This window comes from Coccinella septempunctata, chromosome 1 (assembly GCF_907165205.1).
Source record: "Coccinella septempunctata chromosome 1, icCocSept1.1, whole genome shotgun sequence".
Classification (NCBI taxonomy): Eukaryota; Metazoa; Arthropoda; class Insecta; order Coleoptera; family Coccinellidae; genus Coccinella; species Coccinella septempunctata.
In genome coordinates this window covers 11,290,688-11,310,087 of record NC_058189.1, presented here as the reverse complement: position 1 = coordinate 11,310,087, position 19,400 = coordinate 11,290,688, and the positions used below count along the sequence as shown (strand labels likewise).

General features: G+C 35.4%; 1 protein-coding gene across 2 annotated transcripts in view; it reads right to left on the bottom strand.

Annotated features, from left to right (window-relative positions):
* LOC123322675 (kinesin-like protein KIF12) overlaps window positions 1–10,560 on the bottom strand; it is a 44,159-nt gene extending 33,599 nt beyond the window's left edge. For both annotated transcript variants that reach the window (XM_044910655.1, XM_044910653.1), the window contains exons 1-2: window positions 10,447–10,560; window positions 1,367–1,646 (exon numbers count right to left, since the gene is read on the bottom strand). In XM_044910655.1, coding sequence (XP_044766590.1) covers window positions 1,367–1,635 — 269 coding nt within the window. In that variant the 5' untranslated portion in view covers window positions 1,636–1,646; window positions 10,447–10,560. The remainder of the gene's footprint in view (window positions 1–1,366; window positions 1,647–10,446) is intronic.
* Between the last annotated feature and the right edge of the window lie 8,840 nt (window positions 10,561–19,400).

The following is a 19,400-nucleotide window of genomic DNA, read 5'->3' as shown; positions in this document are numbered from 1 at the left end:
AGAGTTGCTACGACACCTCGGGGATAGAGGAATTGTTGACTTGTTCAACAATTCGAAAATTCAATTGAGGTAAATCTCACCCCCTATTCCCTATTAAGAATTTAGCTCCTACACCTAAGGTTGAGGAGATTTCGACTCACAATTCTGCTCAAAATATGTCCCCCTACGAAATGAAATTGACCTGTTCCGGCATTTTCTATGAAAACATCCTTGTCGCGACATAATTGGCCTGGCAAGTTTTTAAATTGTCTCCCTGTATAGTGAGTACTCTCTTGAAGTATTGAAGAATCGTTCACATGAAAATGAACCCTTGAAGGCATTATCACAAGTTCTTGTTCTTGGAGCTTTTTTTCTTTGTATTAATTATAGCATATGTTTTATTCAGCCAATCGTCACGCAAAGGAAAAGAGGTTGAGTCAAGTTCAACATTAATGGCATTGATATCGAACGATTCAAATAATAAATAGAACAGGGGTTCAATTGCCTTAACCTTGCTGTTGATTCATTTATGTGGAAGGTAAGGGCTCAGGAAAGTTCAAGAACAGTTGTGTCGGAGTTCGCTGAATTCATTATTTCCTGATCGTTTTATCCTAGGAAAAATCGTTTCCATGAATTAATTTGAATAATTCAAGAAAGGTTGTTACGAAATCTGTGAAAAAGCTCGTTCAATGATAACGTTTTGGTTCATTCATGAATATTATATCACGCAAGGGTTGTTAGATATCTGATTCATTAGAGCAATTATAGGGATGGTTTAATAGGGATGTGAAGAGAAATTAACTAGCCGTTTTTCTCATTTTGATTTCGATTCAGGGAAGAGGGAACATAATTTGACTGAAATTCCCAAGAAATGTTGGCATAATGATCACAAGCACAAACGTGCTTTCATTCACCAGCACTAAGCACAATATCACACTATTATAATTATACATCCTCCAGTTTTTTTATTAGTTAAAAAAATAGTATTTTCTTTATAGGTAGAGACCGAGTAAAGACACACCCATTCTCATAGCTTTCACTCATCAAAGTATTACCGAAAAGAAGCTATGATAACAAATAAGTACAATTAATTGGAGTGTTTGTCTGTGGTTATCCGACTCTTTTTAGGTTATTTACATGTTATCTGAGCGTACTCAACTGTTTTTGAAATTTTTGTATGTCGGTCTGCCTGTTTGTTCGGGGTAGTCTCCGGATTGGCCCAACCGATTTTCACAGAACTTTGATTATGTGAAAAGAGGACTCTGACTACATTTCAATTTTCAACTCCCAACCATTCCGCCGCCATCTTGGAAAACGCAAGTTCAATAGAGAAAATTGCGAAGAGAGGCTTAGATAGTAGGTATAATAATGAACTCAGTTTACTTACTCACTACCTCTAGATCCTGGAAGGGAAAATTCCCCATTACTTCTTGCTGGACTATTTCCTCTCGATTTGATGGACCTAATTTCTGGAGAAACCTTATTTTTCCGATCAGGGCTTCCAAATGCTTTTCTTGGAGAAGCCCTCAGTGGTAGTCTGCTATTTGGAGACTGGGAGGGACTAGGCCTGTTGTTTTTGTTATTTGATGTTCTTGAGGGACTATTACCTCTTGAACTCGGTGGAGTTTTTATGAAATTGCTGGACCTAGTAACCATTGCTTAGCCGACTAAAAAGAAAAAATTCAATAATTCGATCATATGAACAGAATTGAAAATGGGGAATAAAAAACGTTTCTTTTCAAATATAAGACGATCGGGTCAATTCAGTATACAGGGTGTCCTAAATTCGATGCTCACTAAAATAATCCCGATATCAAAAAGCATATATTACATATATTATAGATATCTTGATTCGTTCTCAAGTTACAGGGCGTTTGTGAAAAACGTTTCAAATATTTCGCTTCATCTTTTGGTTTATGTTCGAGATTACGAAGGCGTAGAAAGGCTATATAATATTTTTAAAATATTTTTCGTTAAAAGTTCAAAGTCAGAATTAACTAAATTCCGACTTCAAACTCGGAATTCTATTTAGTTCCGAACTTCTACAAAGTGTTCTACGACGACTTAGATCAGTTCCTGAAATACAGTTTGCTTTTCTACATATATTCAAACAGGGTGTATTTGAAGGTGAGACTTTTTTTTCAACAGAAGGTAGAACTGTTCAAAATGGAGCGTTTCATCAAAAATCACCTATACAACCTTTCAAAATGACAAAAAATTAAAATGATTACTGAAATAGATCCCAATACAACCCTAGACCGTTTGTTAGCTGAATTATAGCAAAGCAGTGGGAAAAACTTATCTCCTGATTCGACCATGTGGTTTCGTTTATGATATTGGCTCGTTCGCTCGTTCGCTATTTACGTGGTAATGAAATGGAAACTTAGGATTGCCGAATTGTTGTCAATATTTTTCAGTAACTTACATGATTTTATGAAATGGCTCATAAATGGTTCGATACCAACTGACAGAAGAGACTTAGTGCAAAAAATTGAATAATTCTTCAATCTCACCAATAAAATTCGTCTAAATTATTCACGATTTTTTTTACAATGGGCATCACAAGCTTCTTGTTCGAACATTCCAACAATCGTCGTAAAAATGGGATGAAATGGGGAAACATCATAGCTCTTTTTCAACATAACTAACATAAGCTCTAAGAAACTGCCTCAATTTTCTACATTTTTTTTCACCCAAAATTGCACGATACAACAATTATGATTCTCTCAAAAGTGACCTGATCTAATCCGATGAACTTGGTACCGAGCCATTCATTGTCCAGCCATATGTTTATGTTTTGTTTCGTTTTTGTGATGCCGGAGTCACTTTCCACAGTCCCGTACTTGACATCCAATGAAATTTCGTCGAACTTTTAGGGGTTGTATCTCAGCCATCTTGGATATTTTATATGGACAATTTTTGGTTTAACGATATATTTCGATGGGTTCTACCTTCTGTCAAAAAAAAGCCTTACCTGTATTTTCTAGTACCGTTGGAGCACATTTCAAGATTCTTATAGGACAACTCTCATTGAAAAAAGTTGATATTAATGGGGACAATCAAAATAAACAATCAATACAGCCGCAAAACATGCAGAAATCATGGAAGAGTATGTTGATGAAGCAAATGATAAACCGGTTTAATGAATATGATTTGTAAAAGAAGAGAGAAAGTTAGTTGAAAATTTGCTAGATTCACATGTCATTGATTACCATGCAGGATCCTTTATAAACTTTTTGCGATCATCAATTCTAGCACCCTTGGTTGGCTCAAAGTAGTTCGAAATTAGTCCTTTATTGTACTTTCCTATAAACGACCATTCCAACCAATAGAAGGGATCAATTCGCTTCCCTGAATTCGATTTGTATCACGCGTTCTCGGGTGAATGGTTGAATTCATCAATTCAAATCAATTTTGACATGATGAATGCTATGCAGTTCAAGGATATTTTGATTCACCATTGCCATTAACCTAGTTTTTTCAAGGGTTCCATTAGTGGAAAGTTTTATTTGAACAAACACTCTATGTAACAACGCATATAATAAAGGGTCAAAGTAAGTTTTGTATCTCGCTAGAAAGTAATGCTGTTGGAATGTTCGCCGTCCATTTGAATAGAAGACCAAACCATTGTGTGAAACTTATATTAACAACGACCAAACATCAAGTCAATAATAACTAATAACATTCAGATGCATAATACCCGCCGATATAAATAGAGTGGTATCATCAAATAAAACTCAATTCCCTTCTTTTCTCATGTCAGAATCAGTAAAAGTTGTGTTACTCTGATGAAGACCAATATGTAATTCTAAATGGAATAGTCTTTCCCCTGATAACACACGTCCAAACCCAACTAGCCACACATCATTCAAATTATAAATAGAAAGACCATTCCATTTCTACTTATTGGTCCTCATCAGAGCAACACAACTCTAGGTTCGAATCAGATTTCAGAAAGGAGTGAAATTGAGTGAGCTTATTGAATTCCAGCAAATGCTGGTAGATATGAATGACATCCCATCAGGGTCACCTAGCGAAAAAGAAGATTGCTCGATTTTTCAAGACGATATTTTAGAACCAATAATTATCGTTCGACTCATTATTTATTTATTCCTGGAACTTTCGGTATCACTTGAAGTAACACCAACTTTCAAATGGGTAGCCCTAAATTTTATGATAAAAATTGATTCCTCATAAAATTTCGAATAGTTTGAATGTAAACTTTTCGAATTTTTGCCAGAAAACTGCTGTTCAATGTGAAATTATGAAAACAAATCTGAAAATAGAGCTGTACTGAGACATGAATAACTAGAAGGCTTTTCATTGGAAAATTGAAAGGATTTATTACCCTAATCTTGATCACACTGACAGCGTCTGTGCAGTAGCCATCGACAATATCTGAGCAGAAGCCCTCTAGCGCCAACTTCGAGCCATTGAACAAATCTTCCGGAACAACATTTCAAAAACCCAGGGAACAGATCAAGTCTACAGGGAAGTAAACAGAACCAAGGATTTACGAGGATATATTGAAAAATTCTTAGCCTACTATAGAACCAAACAAAATTTCAATGTCAAAATATTTTATTACCCCACATATTCTCCTCTCAATTGGATACATTTATTACAGCGAACCTGCAACGTCTCTAGACCTTCCAAAAATAAAAATGTTTCTACTTGCTCTGCAAATCAGACCTCCACAGCTTTTATTACCTAATCGTTGAAAGAAAATTTTTTTCAGTTGAGGACAGAGATGATAGTCGGATTGTGCCAAATCTGGTGAATAAGGGGGGTGTTCTAGTAATTCAAATCCTAAATCACGAATTTTTTGTATGACAACAAGAGATTTTCTGTGCAGGGGCGTTGCGAAAACAAAACACCTTTGGATAGCTTTCCGCGTCTTTTCTCTTCAAGTTTCTCCTGTAGAGTGGTCAGTAATGTCGAATAGTAATTTCCGGTTATTGTTTTACCCTTATCCAAAAAAAAAACTGTAGCAAGAACTTTTCCAGCAGATTTTTGGACACGAAACTCCTTAGGTTTTGGAGAACTAGAGTCTCACCATTGCATCGATTGTTGCTTTGTTTCTGGATCGTAGAAATGAACCGAAGTCTCATCCATAGTAACAATTTGGTTTAAGAAGTCTACATCGTTTTCAAATCAAGCACAGATCGAACGCGATGCTTCTACCCTTGCACGCTTTTGGTCAACATTCAAACATTTGGGGATCCATTTTGCAGCAATTTTTGTCCAAATTGACGTGAACTATATGATGGAACGTGTTCGTATGAAATATTCAGTGCTTTAGATATTCGTTTCAGCCCAATTCGACGGTCTGATAAAATCATGTCGTGAACTGCATCGATATTTTCGGGGACTGACACAGAAACTGGCCTTCCCGATCGGTCATCATCTTCAATGGAAAATTAACCTCGTTTGAAGCTTGCAGACCAATATTTCACGGTTGCATACGAAGGACATTGATCACCAAGGGTATTGAGCATATCTTCGTAAATCTGCTTACCTCTTAACTCTTTTAAGTACAGGTACTTGATGAAGGCTCGATACTCCAATTTTTCGATTTTCACAATATCGGTGGACATTTTCTTCCTTTTTCTTCTCTGGTTAACTTTTTTTTACCTAAACTTCACACTGACACTTCGAATGAGTTATTTTTCGTTGCTGTGGTATTCTAATATTTTTTTATGCATTAAACTGGTCTAGGCTGATATCCTCGTACGACCCTTGTCTCACAACTCCTGCAGGAAGCCTTCCAGAGCCAACACGAGCGCCCGCGAAGAAAAAACTTTCATGCCAAAAACTACAACAGATCAGTTCTTCAACCACCATGTGGGAACAATAAGGAGAACAATATTGGCTGAGAGCTGAGAGCTGAAGAAATTGATGGGTCTTCAGACAAAACTGAAGAGTGCTTCTGGAAAAAAATCCATGATGACCACAGATCTCTTCGATAAATTTCAGAAATCTACGAGGATCTTCAGAAATCTCTCACCAAGGAGCATTACTACTTCAACCAAGATTTACCTGGTTGAATATCAAAATGCTACCAAGAAATCAAGAATTATATCGCCGCATGGCCAAAGTCTACCCCAATAGCAGAAGGCGGGAGCTATCAACCCCTTCCATCCTTCCAATTCAAATATAATTGAATTCATTCGAAAAAGAAATGAGGTGAGCCGAAGAAATTGCAACCAGGGTCTGGCGAGACATAGCAGCACTGTATGAACCGATTTCAGCCATCAACCACTAAGAAACAATCACATAAATAAGAGGAGTTGAGTTTTCCAACAATTCAGGAGGAAATATGTCAAAATATAATTATTGATCCCTCTACCGAAACTAAGCAGGCCTAGCATAAAACCATTTCTATAAACTTACCACTGATCAGACATATTACTTCAAACTATCCACAAAAATCATGCACTAGGGGACGCTGAAAAGATGCAGTATCTGCAGAGCCAAATCAGGGGTGAGGTATCGAAACTCATCCTTCATCTTCAAGTATCAGCAAGAAACTACCCTATCGCTTGGAAATTGATTACAAAAAGGTACAACAACTACTCAATTCCCTTCAGCAAGTACGCTGACAACATCTTGAATCTACCAATTTTGCAAGAGGTTTTGCCGCAATAGTCTAAGTGCAGATTTTGATACATATTCAACAGGTCACAAAATCGTTGAAGTTGGCAATCTCGAGAAGGTAAAAACTAAATTAGAACACCACTGTTTGATAGATATGTGTAATGAAATCTACATTTAAAAATAATGTAGGTATAATAATAACATGATTGCCCTTAAGAGGAGTTTATATCATGCGACTTTCTCGCCATCCGTATAAGGCGTAAAGGGGAAAAGACTACCAGAATGTGGGGTGTTGCCAGAACACTAGAAAGATAAGTTAAAGTTACGACACGACCATTACAAAAGTTTCCACTTTCGTCGAAAAGATGGCAGCACTTAACGAACGTCTTTTTGAAATTTCACCAGGATACGAATTGTAGCAAATGGCGAGACTTTTCGAGAAATTTTTTCATATGAAAATTCATAAAAGAGATAATTTCACCTCGGAAAGTCAATGACATGAATGAATATTTATTCTTCAATGAAAAAAATTTTTTTCCGTTTGACGAATACAAAAATGTATGACTTTCCGAGATGACGAACTGATTGAATTGAATTATAATGAAAACCCAATACAAATTAGTGGTTTCTGACGTAAACGTAAGATATTCATTTTCTCTTTGTGCACTGACCACTGAAACGGTGTAGATCCCTCTTGAAATGCATATTTTCTGAGATATTCAGAAGAAACCGTCTTCTCGATTTCCTTGAGGTAATTGATGTTTTAACAGAGCTTCCTTTTCATATATTTGTTTACGTAATTTCTAGTTGAATGCTACCCATTTAAAAAACGACAGTTAATATCACTATCTATTTCAAAATTATGTATGTGCCTCATTATTCTACATCGGACCAATAAGAGCATGCGATATATTTAGTAAAGTTGAATTTAATTAAATTTTGTCGGTTATGGTCACTGGTTACAATTTAGTTGAAGGTTAAGCGTTAAGCGTTACGAATGATCCATTAACGAAATTTCCTATAATCTAAACACTCTTTGACTACCTCAGGTTTTGTTGTCGTTTCAATTAATTTTAGTGCAACTCTTATTATAATTAATTAAAAAAAGATTGGTGGTGAAATATATTACAGGGTGATTCAGCACGATGTTCTATTACACATTTAGGAGAACTTAAATAACAATTTTTTGCAGAAAATTAATATTTTGGTGTTTTCTACAATGGTTATACCGGAAATAGCCTACTAATTTTTTTATTTCAAATGGCACAGCCAGTATATCTTCGCATCGTAAGATAGCTGATTTGATGGCAATTTCAACACTTAAATATAACTTGGGTGAAAATTCGTATGAAAAAATGGAGAAAAAAGGAGGTCACACTGTTTTGAATATTTCTTCTAATACTGTTGGCTGTTGAGACCCTAAACGTATAGGGTGTTTATGAAAAGATCATCAAGTTGGATAAATCGGATGCATCAGCACTCAGTATTTACAAACTACAACCTATATTTTTTATTGTTTCAGGCAATTCAAAGTAAAAAAGACGGGGGATAACCTTAATAAAACCTATAGGTACAAAAAATGGAAACTTTAAGCATTATCAAGGAAAAAATTGATTAGACTGTGACTTCCAGAAACTACAAAAAAAGGTGAAATTCTATGTTTCCATAAATAATTTATAGTACATCTCATGAATTTTAACTACTTTTTTTTGGGATTTTTGAGAATTCATAAACATTTCATACAATGTCAATTATTTATCGGAACATCGAATTTTATTTTCTTTTTCCATCTTCCGGTAGTGACAGACCAATCAAGCAGTTCGAAATTGGTGTTTTCCCTTGTTTCTAGTTTTACGTGATAAATCGTCAAAGATATACTGGGTTTGCCATTCGAAATAAGAAAGTAGTAGGCGGTTTCCGGTATAACCGGAAGTTGCAGAGGACTGAAAATTCATCAATGGAGGAATGGGAATTTTTAACACAAAATTTCGAATAATTTTCCATGAACGTTTAATAGGGCATCGCGTATAAGTTGAATAAATAAATATAGAGAAATACAGGGTAATTGAAGATAATCGATTTCTGTTCAGAAACCCGATGCAAGTTGATCCATTATACCATTATTTATAAGGTATTACTTTTCGCTTTTTCTGCGAGGGAAATTCATTATTAGGAATTGATTTCAGAAAACCACAGTTGTGAATTGTATTATTTCATTTTAAAATGTTAGTTCTTCAAAACTCTCCTTCAAGTAGTTAATGGAATATTGGATTTCTGCCCTTGTGATAAAGCTTGAATCAGAAAGAATCGGTTGAACAATTCGAAACTTTAGATAAAAGTTCCAGGAGATAATGAAGATCATCTGTTATGTCTGAAAACGACAGAACAGAATAAAGAAAAATCCACATAAATTAAAAATTTATTATAATATCTATAATAATCACATTATACAGGGTGAGTCTTTGACTCGTACAAATATTTAAACAGTAGATTTTTGACGTCAAAGGAAAAACTTTTTCTTTGCTATTTTTTCCGAATCGGCTCGGTTTAAGAGATCTGTTGAAAAATCATAAAAAATGTTATTTTCAGTTCTATCTCAGAAACTGTTTTATCGAATGAAATTATTTCCGGAATATAGTTAATCATTCATTTGATTAATCTTTTTCGAACACAAGATATCACCCACGTCTTCCAGTTTTCTCATTATGACCATTACGTACCATAAATATACCAAAAATTCAAAGAACCCAACTCTTGAAACTAAGTTGGACGCTATCTAATGAATATTTGAACGTTTTGTGAAATAAAAGTATTCTTTATATTTTTTCGTATAATGCTCCGTTTTCGAGTAGTTTGATGTTCAAAAATTAGAAAGTATGTGTGAAATTTGAAAAATTGAGTACTTTGGCTGAATACAACTCTGTTAAAGATCCACAGATGTGGAGTGTCACAGATTTAGCTAGTTATTCTAAAGGCTATATCTTTTTATCAGGGCCGAATAGGAAAAGATGATAAAGAAAAAAGTGTTTCTCTTGACCTGAAGAATCTACTGTTAAAATATTTGATCGAATCAAAGGACTCACCCTGTATACCTATCGGCGTACATAAGGGTCTTTATAAATTAACATAGTGAGTGGGTGTAGGAATATTATCATTTTAGTCATTCCGCAAATTTTAATGATAGGATGTTAGTAACTCAACTACAGAATATTTGAGATTAATCTGAATCAAACCACATCTCTGAGAACGTTTGGAAAAATTCATTTAGCGTGGTCGGAAATTAGATTACTTTTTATGTATCTCTAAAAATAATCTCGTGTTTTTTTCAACGACAAATCCTTATTTTTATTTTGGATGACCAAAGGGTCATATAAAAAATATTATATTTAAAACGAATTCATTCAGAATAAAATATTTCTGCATCATAAAAAATTAATAACGATCAATGTCTTGAAATACTTCTCAGGTACAATTAACGTGGTATTTAATAATTAACCATGAGCTGATGACCACTGACGCTCTTTAGATGCTGGCTCCACTGTTTGAAAGGATAATAATTCGTAATAAATCACGAAAGAAATATTCGAATATTTCTCGGAATATAAGGAATATTTGCATGAACTGAAATTTAACAGTGCATTTGAATGATATCAGTCGTGCTAACTACGTTTCGACTGAATTATTTCCAAGTCTATCTAATGTAAGATGAAAAGATCAGATAAATTTTAAATTACGTGGGAATGAGAAGTGTGATATCTTCATTTAATAGAAAAAAAACAAATTAAAATATAAACTACCGAAGAAACAAGCTTGAAAAAAACGAAGGGTGTCAAAACTGTTCGGAAATATAATCGATGAATCGTTATTTACCTCCAAAAATCAACCACCCTCGCTTTCACACAAACACTCGTCAACTTATATCCATGTCAAAATGCGGTGGAGTAACAAACCATGCGTTACACATCGGCGACTGCCGAAGGACGCTTCCAGTTATTTGGTAGACGCTGACCGTCACTAGCGTCGCTATGCACTTACCATTAATACAAAATGACGCCGCTATTTGAAAGCTTATTCATCATTCTCTTACCTGGAATTTTTCAGAAGATTCATGTCCCCGATATGGATAAATATGGCGTGACCGTCCTTTTTCTGGATATCGATAATGAGGTCCATTTTCATTTCATAATATGTTCAATATATAATATCATGATCTGGATGTCGTGATTTGGCCTATGCACACATTGTTGAAATGATAGTCCATTTGAATTGGACTATTTGTTCTGAAGGGGGTAAACAACTATATTGAGGTTGTTATTCTTTTTCTCACCTCCTATCGTAGGAAATAATATCAGGGAGAGAAATTGTTTACCAAGAAGAGATGAAATTTGTATGCTTAGGTTAAAACATCAAATAAGTAAATTTTTTTGCTAAAAATTTCGTCTTAGGTCGTTCGTCATGGAAAATTTCTACTCGTCCCGTAAAATATCACTTTCGGAACTTGTTACGTAATTACTATTACCGACAGATAAATTCAGCGTTTTACAATACCCACATATATATATCACGTAATATACGTTCAGTAAGTTCATTACAAAAAATTTCACGTTTCATTTCATTCATGAAATGTGCCAGTCCTGCTTATCCATATCAATAAATTGAAGTTTTCGAGGTTTGTCCAATTTCAAAAATTAAAAAAATTTATATATTGAGTATGTAGTGACAACTTTGGATGATAACAAATACTTCAGCTGGAGTTGGGCTCCTTTCGGATTTCGAACATTATACGTACATACAGAGTGATATTTTCAACTTGAAAAAAATCATTAATAATGAGTCCCCTCCTGAAATATTTAAATCCCGCTCTCAACATTTGTCAACAATATTCTAAATAGCGTCGAAAAGTTTGGTTTTAATAATAGTTAGGTATAGTTTCAGCGGCGCCATATTATGAAATTTTTACTAGCACCTGCTCTAACACATTACTTTGATGAATTTTGGGGACTATAATTGGCATATTGCCTTTGCTTGGCTTGTGATTTGAATTTTTTTTTTCAAATATATGAATTATGATATACAGCGTGCCAAAAAATTAACATATTCCTATTTGAAAAAAAAAAGTAGAGGGGTGTGGAGGGTAAAGGGTGAGAGATTTCAAATTAAAAAAGGCATAGGGAGACCTGCTTTCGAAAATACAAATCCATGGATTCTTGGATTTCCCTTATAGTTGGGGAGCCCAAGAGGGACATTCGGGATTAATATAGGGGGAGATACCTTGGACCCTGTAGAGTACCTCTACCAAAAATTAAATCTGTATCTAGGGGGAACCGTCTAGCTAGGACAGCCTGTCAGAATAGTAAAGAAAAAAAGATCATTGTATATACTCGAACGTGTCAGATTGAGATATATGTGGTTGATTACATGCTGAATAGCATACATTCTCTTAATCTGACAATTTAAGCGTGACGAAAATGTGTGGAAGGGCGCCAAATTACCAAAAAGAAACGTCACGTGTACATTCTCAAGAGAGGTGGCTTTTTTTCTTATTATGAAACTAATGTTTCAAGAAGGACGGAAAAAATGTAATCTGATTGTTTCAGCAAGCCGAAACAATAAAAATTGGCCATAAATAGGTCACAAAAACCAGTTTTTTTTTAAACCTCCTGGACTTCAAATTGTTTTTGCATTCATTATAAAAGTTGTAGAGCATAACATTTTCTACAGATTTTATCCGGAGCAATTTTTTTTCTACTTTGAAACGTTTTTGAGATATATTATGGCGATGAATATACATCAGAGAGGGTTTCTACATTGACCTTGGCCTTTCGCATGTGTGGCTAAGCTCCTCGCCCTCATCAGCCTCTAACTCGAAAACGGTTAAGAGTATGTAAAATTGCTTTAAATAAATTTCATTATCTACAACTTTCATGATCAATACAGAAACGATTAGAGGATCCTACAGGAAGGGAAATATTTGAAAAAAAATGCATTGTTATCAACTACAAACTGTCAGATTGAGAAAATCCCCCCTGATTAGTGTCAGATTAATAATGGGTCAACACGTCTGCAACACCGAGATCAACCATCTATATGAAAATCTTACACGCTCAAGTATGTAGGTACACCTGACGATTTTTTTTGCATCTTCAAAAACCTGCAGACGCTTTCCCACCGCTGAAGGTGCATATATAATAGAAACTTTTTTTCTTTCTACCATCTAATTTTCAAAATCCACTAGGTCTCCACGACACTCGATTAAATACCGATTCAGCATCGTCGACTCCCCAACTGTTAATAATAAAAGATCTCAAATTTCACTGTAATTTTTATTCCTTCATATAAGGACACTTTAAGTTGTATTTAATACATTTCCTTAGCGAAATGGTGGTTCTCTCATTCACCGCAATGCATGTAGACTTTTTCAACAAAAATCCCAATTTCAAATGTTCCTAGGTGCGGTTTTGAAATTCATTAGAATTCCCTATATCTCAAAACAAGGAAATTTGAGATACGCCTTTTTGGCTTAGGAGGGCAGAGTACTCTCCAATCACAAATTGTAAATTATGTCGTAATTTTTTAATGAAAAAAACGGCACAACCAACTTTACTAGTAGCCACATCGCTGAATAGGTAATCAAATTACCTTTCATTTGATGTATCACAATCTATATACACTGCGCAAAAAAATTAACGCACATTCTGAAAATCTCAATTTTAATGAAAGTTAACTCTACATTGACTTTATAACTTATATTTTATGTTTTCTCGGGAAGGCTTTGAACGAAACAAGACACATTAAATGGAAGAAAAATTCAGGATTTCACCGAATCTTATGTGAAAGAAGAGAAATGAACAATTTTCAAAATACTGAAATGCTGATAAGTGATTTAATACTTGGTATTTCCACCACTTGCGTTAATTACAGCTCGGCAACGACGGTTCATACTCAAAATGAGTGATCTTAAAATGTTCTGATCTAATCCTTCCCAGATTTCTCCGAGTTGGGTTCCTAAGTCATTAAGAGTAGCTGGATGATTTTCTGAACTTCTCAGCCTTCTATTGCGGTTGTCCCAAACCTGCTCAATCGGATTGAGATCTGGACTTCTCGCTGGCCATTCCATTCGAGAGACCTCAACCTCTTCAAGGTACTCCTGAAAGATACGCGCAGGATGGGGTCTGGCATTATCGTCCATAAAAATGAAATTTTCACCAATTAATGGGGCAAATGGCACTACATGCTCTTCAAGAATGTTCCTTATATACTTATCAGCATTCATAGCTCCATTATCAACGACCACTAGGTCTGTGCGAGCAGTCAAAGATATTCCACCCCATACCATAATCGATCCTCCCCCGAAACCAGTAGTATTCAGGAAATTACACTGAGCATATCTTTCATGTGGACGTCTGTATAGAAGGGAACGTCGATCACAATGGTAGAGGCAGAATCTAGACTCATCTGTGAAGAGAACTCTTTCCCAATCGGCCTCTTCCCAATGGATATGCTCTCTCGCAAAATCCAAACGGGCCCTTCGATGGGCTGGGGTAAGAGCTGGGCCTCTTGTCGCGACACGAGGCCTTAAATCATATTCTCTGAGGCGATTTCATATTGTCTGAGTGCTAATTTGCACCTCATGAGTTTGCTCAAGCTGAATGTGAAGAAGGCCAGCGGTTGCAAACCGTTGTTTCAACGAAGAAACTCTGTAAGTAACGTTCTTGAATGGCAGTTGTTACCCGTGGTCTACCCTGTCCTGGTCTTCGGACATTCATACCTGTCTCCCTGAATCGCTGCAACATTCTGGACACACTTGTATGGGAAACTCCAAACCTTTCTGCAATTCTTGTGTATGTCCACCCTTCTTCTCGCAAAACTACCGCTTGGGCACATTCCTCTTGGGTCAAATTAGGTGTTTCGCGTTGCATAGCGATCGAGTGTAGAAAATCAAACGAAAGAAAAACTATTGATCACTAGAATTGATCGAGATCAACTTATTTTAAAATGTAGCCAATAAATTCAAAATCTGATAATATCATCTTTTTTTATTCCTGCTGGGAAAAAACATCTGTATTGAAGAAAACCGTTGAAAGTGGATAACATATGCATGCATAATTCTGATGAAAATAATTATCATTGAGAACACCTTCATTTGTAGAATAAATTTGAGATTTCCATAATGTGCGTTAATTTTTTTGCGCAGTGTATTACCATTGGAAAAAATGAAGGAGAGGGCATTATGCCTATTCAGGATTTGGTTGTGTATGTGTATTGATGGTGGACTTTCCTCACCTTGTAGGTAATAATCGATATAATCGATGACATATTATTTCGTTGAAATTTTCGATATATTCATAGCAAATCATGAGTCCTAGGTCTTTCAACGGTTTCACCTCCCTTTTAGTAAGATTTGCGGCTATAAACCTCATGTTCTGAAACTTTGCTCTTAACTCAACCGCTCTCAAGAAGAAGGGCCTAAAATAGTAGAAAACACAGATGAATTATAATATTTTGATAGTATGGTACGTTACCATCGTCCATCATTAGGCGTGTAGGCGTATTTTTCTTTCCAGTAAAATAAAAGACCATTGAAATATGGAAAATTTCAGGGAAATATCCTTTTCCTTTCAATTTCATCGAAGAAAATGTCCGAAAAGTTCCAATTTTCAACAATCCATATCTCAGAAGGATTTCATATTTGACCCCATTATTCTATAGTAAAAAATAATGTTTTCAAGCGAAAAAATATCTGCATCTTTCTCATACACCCTGGGGAGCAATAACTTTGATTGGATGTCATGGATTTGTATCGCTAACGTGTGTTTAGTATATTCCCTGTGATGGTTGAGAGTGGATCATTTTTAAAACTTTTCAGACAGGAAAAACTCTGCTTTCCACTGCAGTTAAAACCACACCTAATCCGCCTCTGGGTATGTGAATGATAAACCTATGCGTAAAGTTTGTGAATTTCCATTCAAAATTTTATTGAAGCGGTGCGTGGAATGGTAAAGTATTTCATTAACAACTTTTCAGTAGTTTATCAATGACAAGGAAACGTTATTATTCATCTCTGAAGTATAGTAATCTTTTATCAACGGAATTGAGGAACAACATTACTTATGACGCAGCTAGCGGAAACACTATTTGTTCAAATATTCTTAGTGAATAATGAAGGAGTGAGTCTCGTTTTCCTCGTTGAAATTAATCGTCAGAAGGACCTCGAAATTACTCCCGCAATTACCTACGTCGTCGTTTCCACCTTTTAAACTTTTTCACAATTTATGCAGCAGATTTATTGTTGACGGGCTATAAGAGGCATTATCAAACATCGAAAATCTGAACATTTGCAAAAGTAGCAAATTATGACAGTTCATGGCCCCTAAAAAACGCATTTATATACAGGCTGTCTATAAGCAAATGCGAAGGACTTAGGGAGATGATTCCTCGATGAAAATAAGCAGGGGTATAGTTCCTATAATTTTTTTTCGAAATCGACCTCCCTTCCAAGATACAGCCTTTGGAAGACAATGATGATTTGACAGTTTTTAATTTTTTTTACGGGTTCTAAAAAAACACTAACGTCCAGTTTCATAATCGAATTTAACGTCACTTTAAGCTTAAAGCTTTCTTTAATGTCATTTTTAGTTGGTTTAAAGGAAGCTTTAAAATTAAATCGACTTTAGGTTTGATTATGAAACCGGCCGTTAGTCATAAAACTATACATAATAAGAAGCGCTTAGTAGATATTACTCGCCCAATTTTTTAGATCTCATAACTTTATTATCAGGGGTTGAAAATAACAACTCTATTGAATGGTTTCCCATTTAATTCTGGAGAAAAAAGTTTCTTGCAAAATTTCTATACAGTCGATACTTTCCTCGGCATAAATAAAAACTTACAAGCAGTTTACAAAGGACTATGAGGCAGATAGTTGATGTATGTAAAATAGAAGGATGTAGTCATTCTATGGAACACTTATACGATGAAATGGAATGAACAGTGATCAGAACTGCTTGTAAGTTTTTATTTATTCCGAGAAAATTATCAACTGTATCGAAATTTTGTAAGAGACTTTTTTCTCCAGCATTGGAATAGGAAGCCATAAGAGAATTTTATTTTTCGAAAATCTATCTCACGAAAACAATTTTTGGAGGAAAATCATAAGTATACTCCATTCACTTTTATTTTAGCAGTCGGTTGGCCATGGAAATTTGACACATTTCACTCTGTATAGTACGAAAATGTGGGGTTATGACGCTTGTCAAAACATTTTTGGGTTTTAAATCAACGCTTTGTTGCCCGTTCTACGTAAAAGTTTCTGTTATTACGTATTTCACAATGTCGAACATAATTGAAGTTTATACAAAATGATTGAAGGCATAGCAGATCCAGTTTTTTGCATGGAAAATACAAGAGATCAGTATAACATCATAATATGCACTAGCTTGAGGAGAGTTAATGTTCGTCATCTTCATTGGCAAAAGTTTGAATACGTTACATCTTACATCAGTCGTAGATTTCAAAAATATTAACCCGAAAATGAAATGCATATGATGCAGTGGTTGGGAATGGATAATTACAAAATTGTTAAATTCTTCAACAAAAATCATCTTGCATCTATATAAATAAAAGAAATTAAAGAAAGTTTCAAGTCAAGATGAACTTCACCTTTTAACAAAAATTTCACATGAATAAACAATTAGCAGGACAATTGGCGCGTATTTGTGGCTGTTCATCTTAATACATTGATATAATAATAATAATTAGGTATTTATTGGTACCTTAACACTTTTTCCTATACCATTTTTCCCGATTCGGACCTGATAAAAAGATATGATAGCCATTTTAAGTTTTCATAATAACCTGTGCCACCCCGCCTGGAAAAACAAAATTATCTTCAGAATGACTAGCTAAATCTGTGATACTACACATCTGTGGATCTTTTTTATAAAGAGTTGGATTCGGTCAAAGTACACAATTTTTCGATTTTTTTTATTTTTGAACATCAAATTACTCGAAAAGGGCGCATCATAAGAGAAAATATAAATATCATGATTTTTATTAATGTTTTTTCTATTTATAATACACTGCGCAAAAAAATTAACGCACATTCTGAAAACCTCAATTTTAATGAAAGTTAACTCTACATTGACTTTATAACTTATTTTTTATGTTCTCTAGTTCTCTCGGGAAGGTTTTGAACGAAACAAGACACATTAAATGGAAGAAAAATTCAGGATTTCACCGAATCTTATGTGAAAGAAGAGAAATGAACAATTTTCAAAATACTGAAATGCTGACAAGTGATATAATACTTGGTATTTCCACCCCTTGCGTTAATTACAGCTCGGCAACGACTGTTCATACTCAAAATGAGTGATCTTAAAATGTTCTGATCTAATCCTTCCCAGATTTCTCCGAGTTGGATTCCTAAGTCATTAAGAGTAGCTGGATGATTTTCTGAACTTCTCAGCCTTCTATTGAGGTTATCCCAAACCTGCTCAATCGGATTGAGATCTGGACTTCAACCTCTTCAAGGTACTCCTGAACGATGCCCGCACGATGGGGTCTGGCATTATCGTCCATAAAAATGAAATTTTCACCAATGTATGGGACAAATGGCACAAGGTGCTCTTCAAGAATGTTCCTTATGAACTTATCAGCATTCATAGCTCCATTATCAACGACCACTAGGTCTGTGCGAGCAGTCAAAGATATTCCACCCCATACCAAAATCGATCCTCCCCCGAAACCAGTAGTATTCAGGAAATTGCACTGCGCATATCTTTCATGTGGACTTCTGTATACAAGGGAACGTCGATCACAATGGTAGAGGCAGAATCTAGACTCATCTGTGAAGAGAACTCTTTCCCAATCGACCTTTTTCCAATGGATATGCTCTCTCGCAAAATCCAAACGCTCCCTTCGATGGGCTGGGGTAGGAGCTGGGCCTCTTGCCGCGACACGAGGCCTTAAATCATATTCTCTGAGGCGATTTCTTATTGTCTGAGTGCTAATTTGCACCTCATGAGTTTGCCCAAGCTGAATTTGAAGGGGGCGAGCGGTTGCAAACCGTTGTCTCAACGAAGAAACTCTCAAGTAACGTTCTTGAATGGCAGTTGTTACCCGTGGTCTACCCTGTCCTGGTCTTCGGACATTCATACCTGTCTACCTGAATCGCTGCAACATTCTGGATACACTTGTATGGGAAACTCCAAACTTTTCTGCAATTATTGTATATGTCCACCCTTCTTCTCGCAAAACTACCGCTTGGGCACATTCCTCTTGGGTCAAATTGCGTGTTTCGCGTTGCATAGCGATCGCGTGTAGAAAATAAAACGAAAAAAAAAAACTATCGATCACTAGAATTGATCGAGAACAACTGATTTTAGAATGGAACCAATACATTCAAAATCTGATAATATCATCTTTTTTTATTCCTGCTGGGAAAAAAACATCTGTATTGAAGAAAACCGTTGAAAGTGGATAACATATGCATGCATAATTCTGATAAAAATAATTATCATTGAGAACACCTTCAGTTGTAGAATAAATTTGAGATTTCCATAATGTGCGTTAATTTTTTTGCGCAGTGTATATTTTTGTTCTGGAATTGCCACGTCCAGGACCGTATCACCCTTAAGCGATGGCCTGGGTTGGCTTAGTGGCCAATATGGTATTGATTTCCGTTCCGAATCGATCTCCGAAATCGTAAATTTCTGAAGAAATTCCAAAACGAACGATCGATTCCATTCGAGTCGTTTACCAAAGAATTACCTTTACCTACATTCACACTTGTTTGACTTATATCAATTTCACCGCTGTTACGCCTC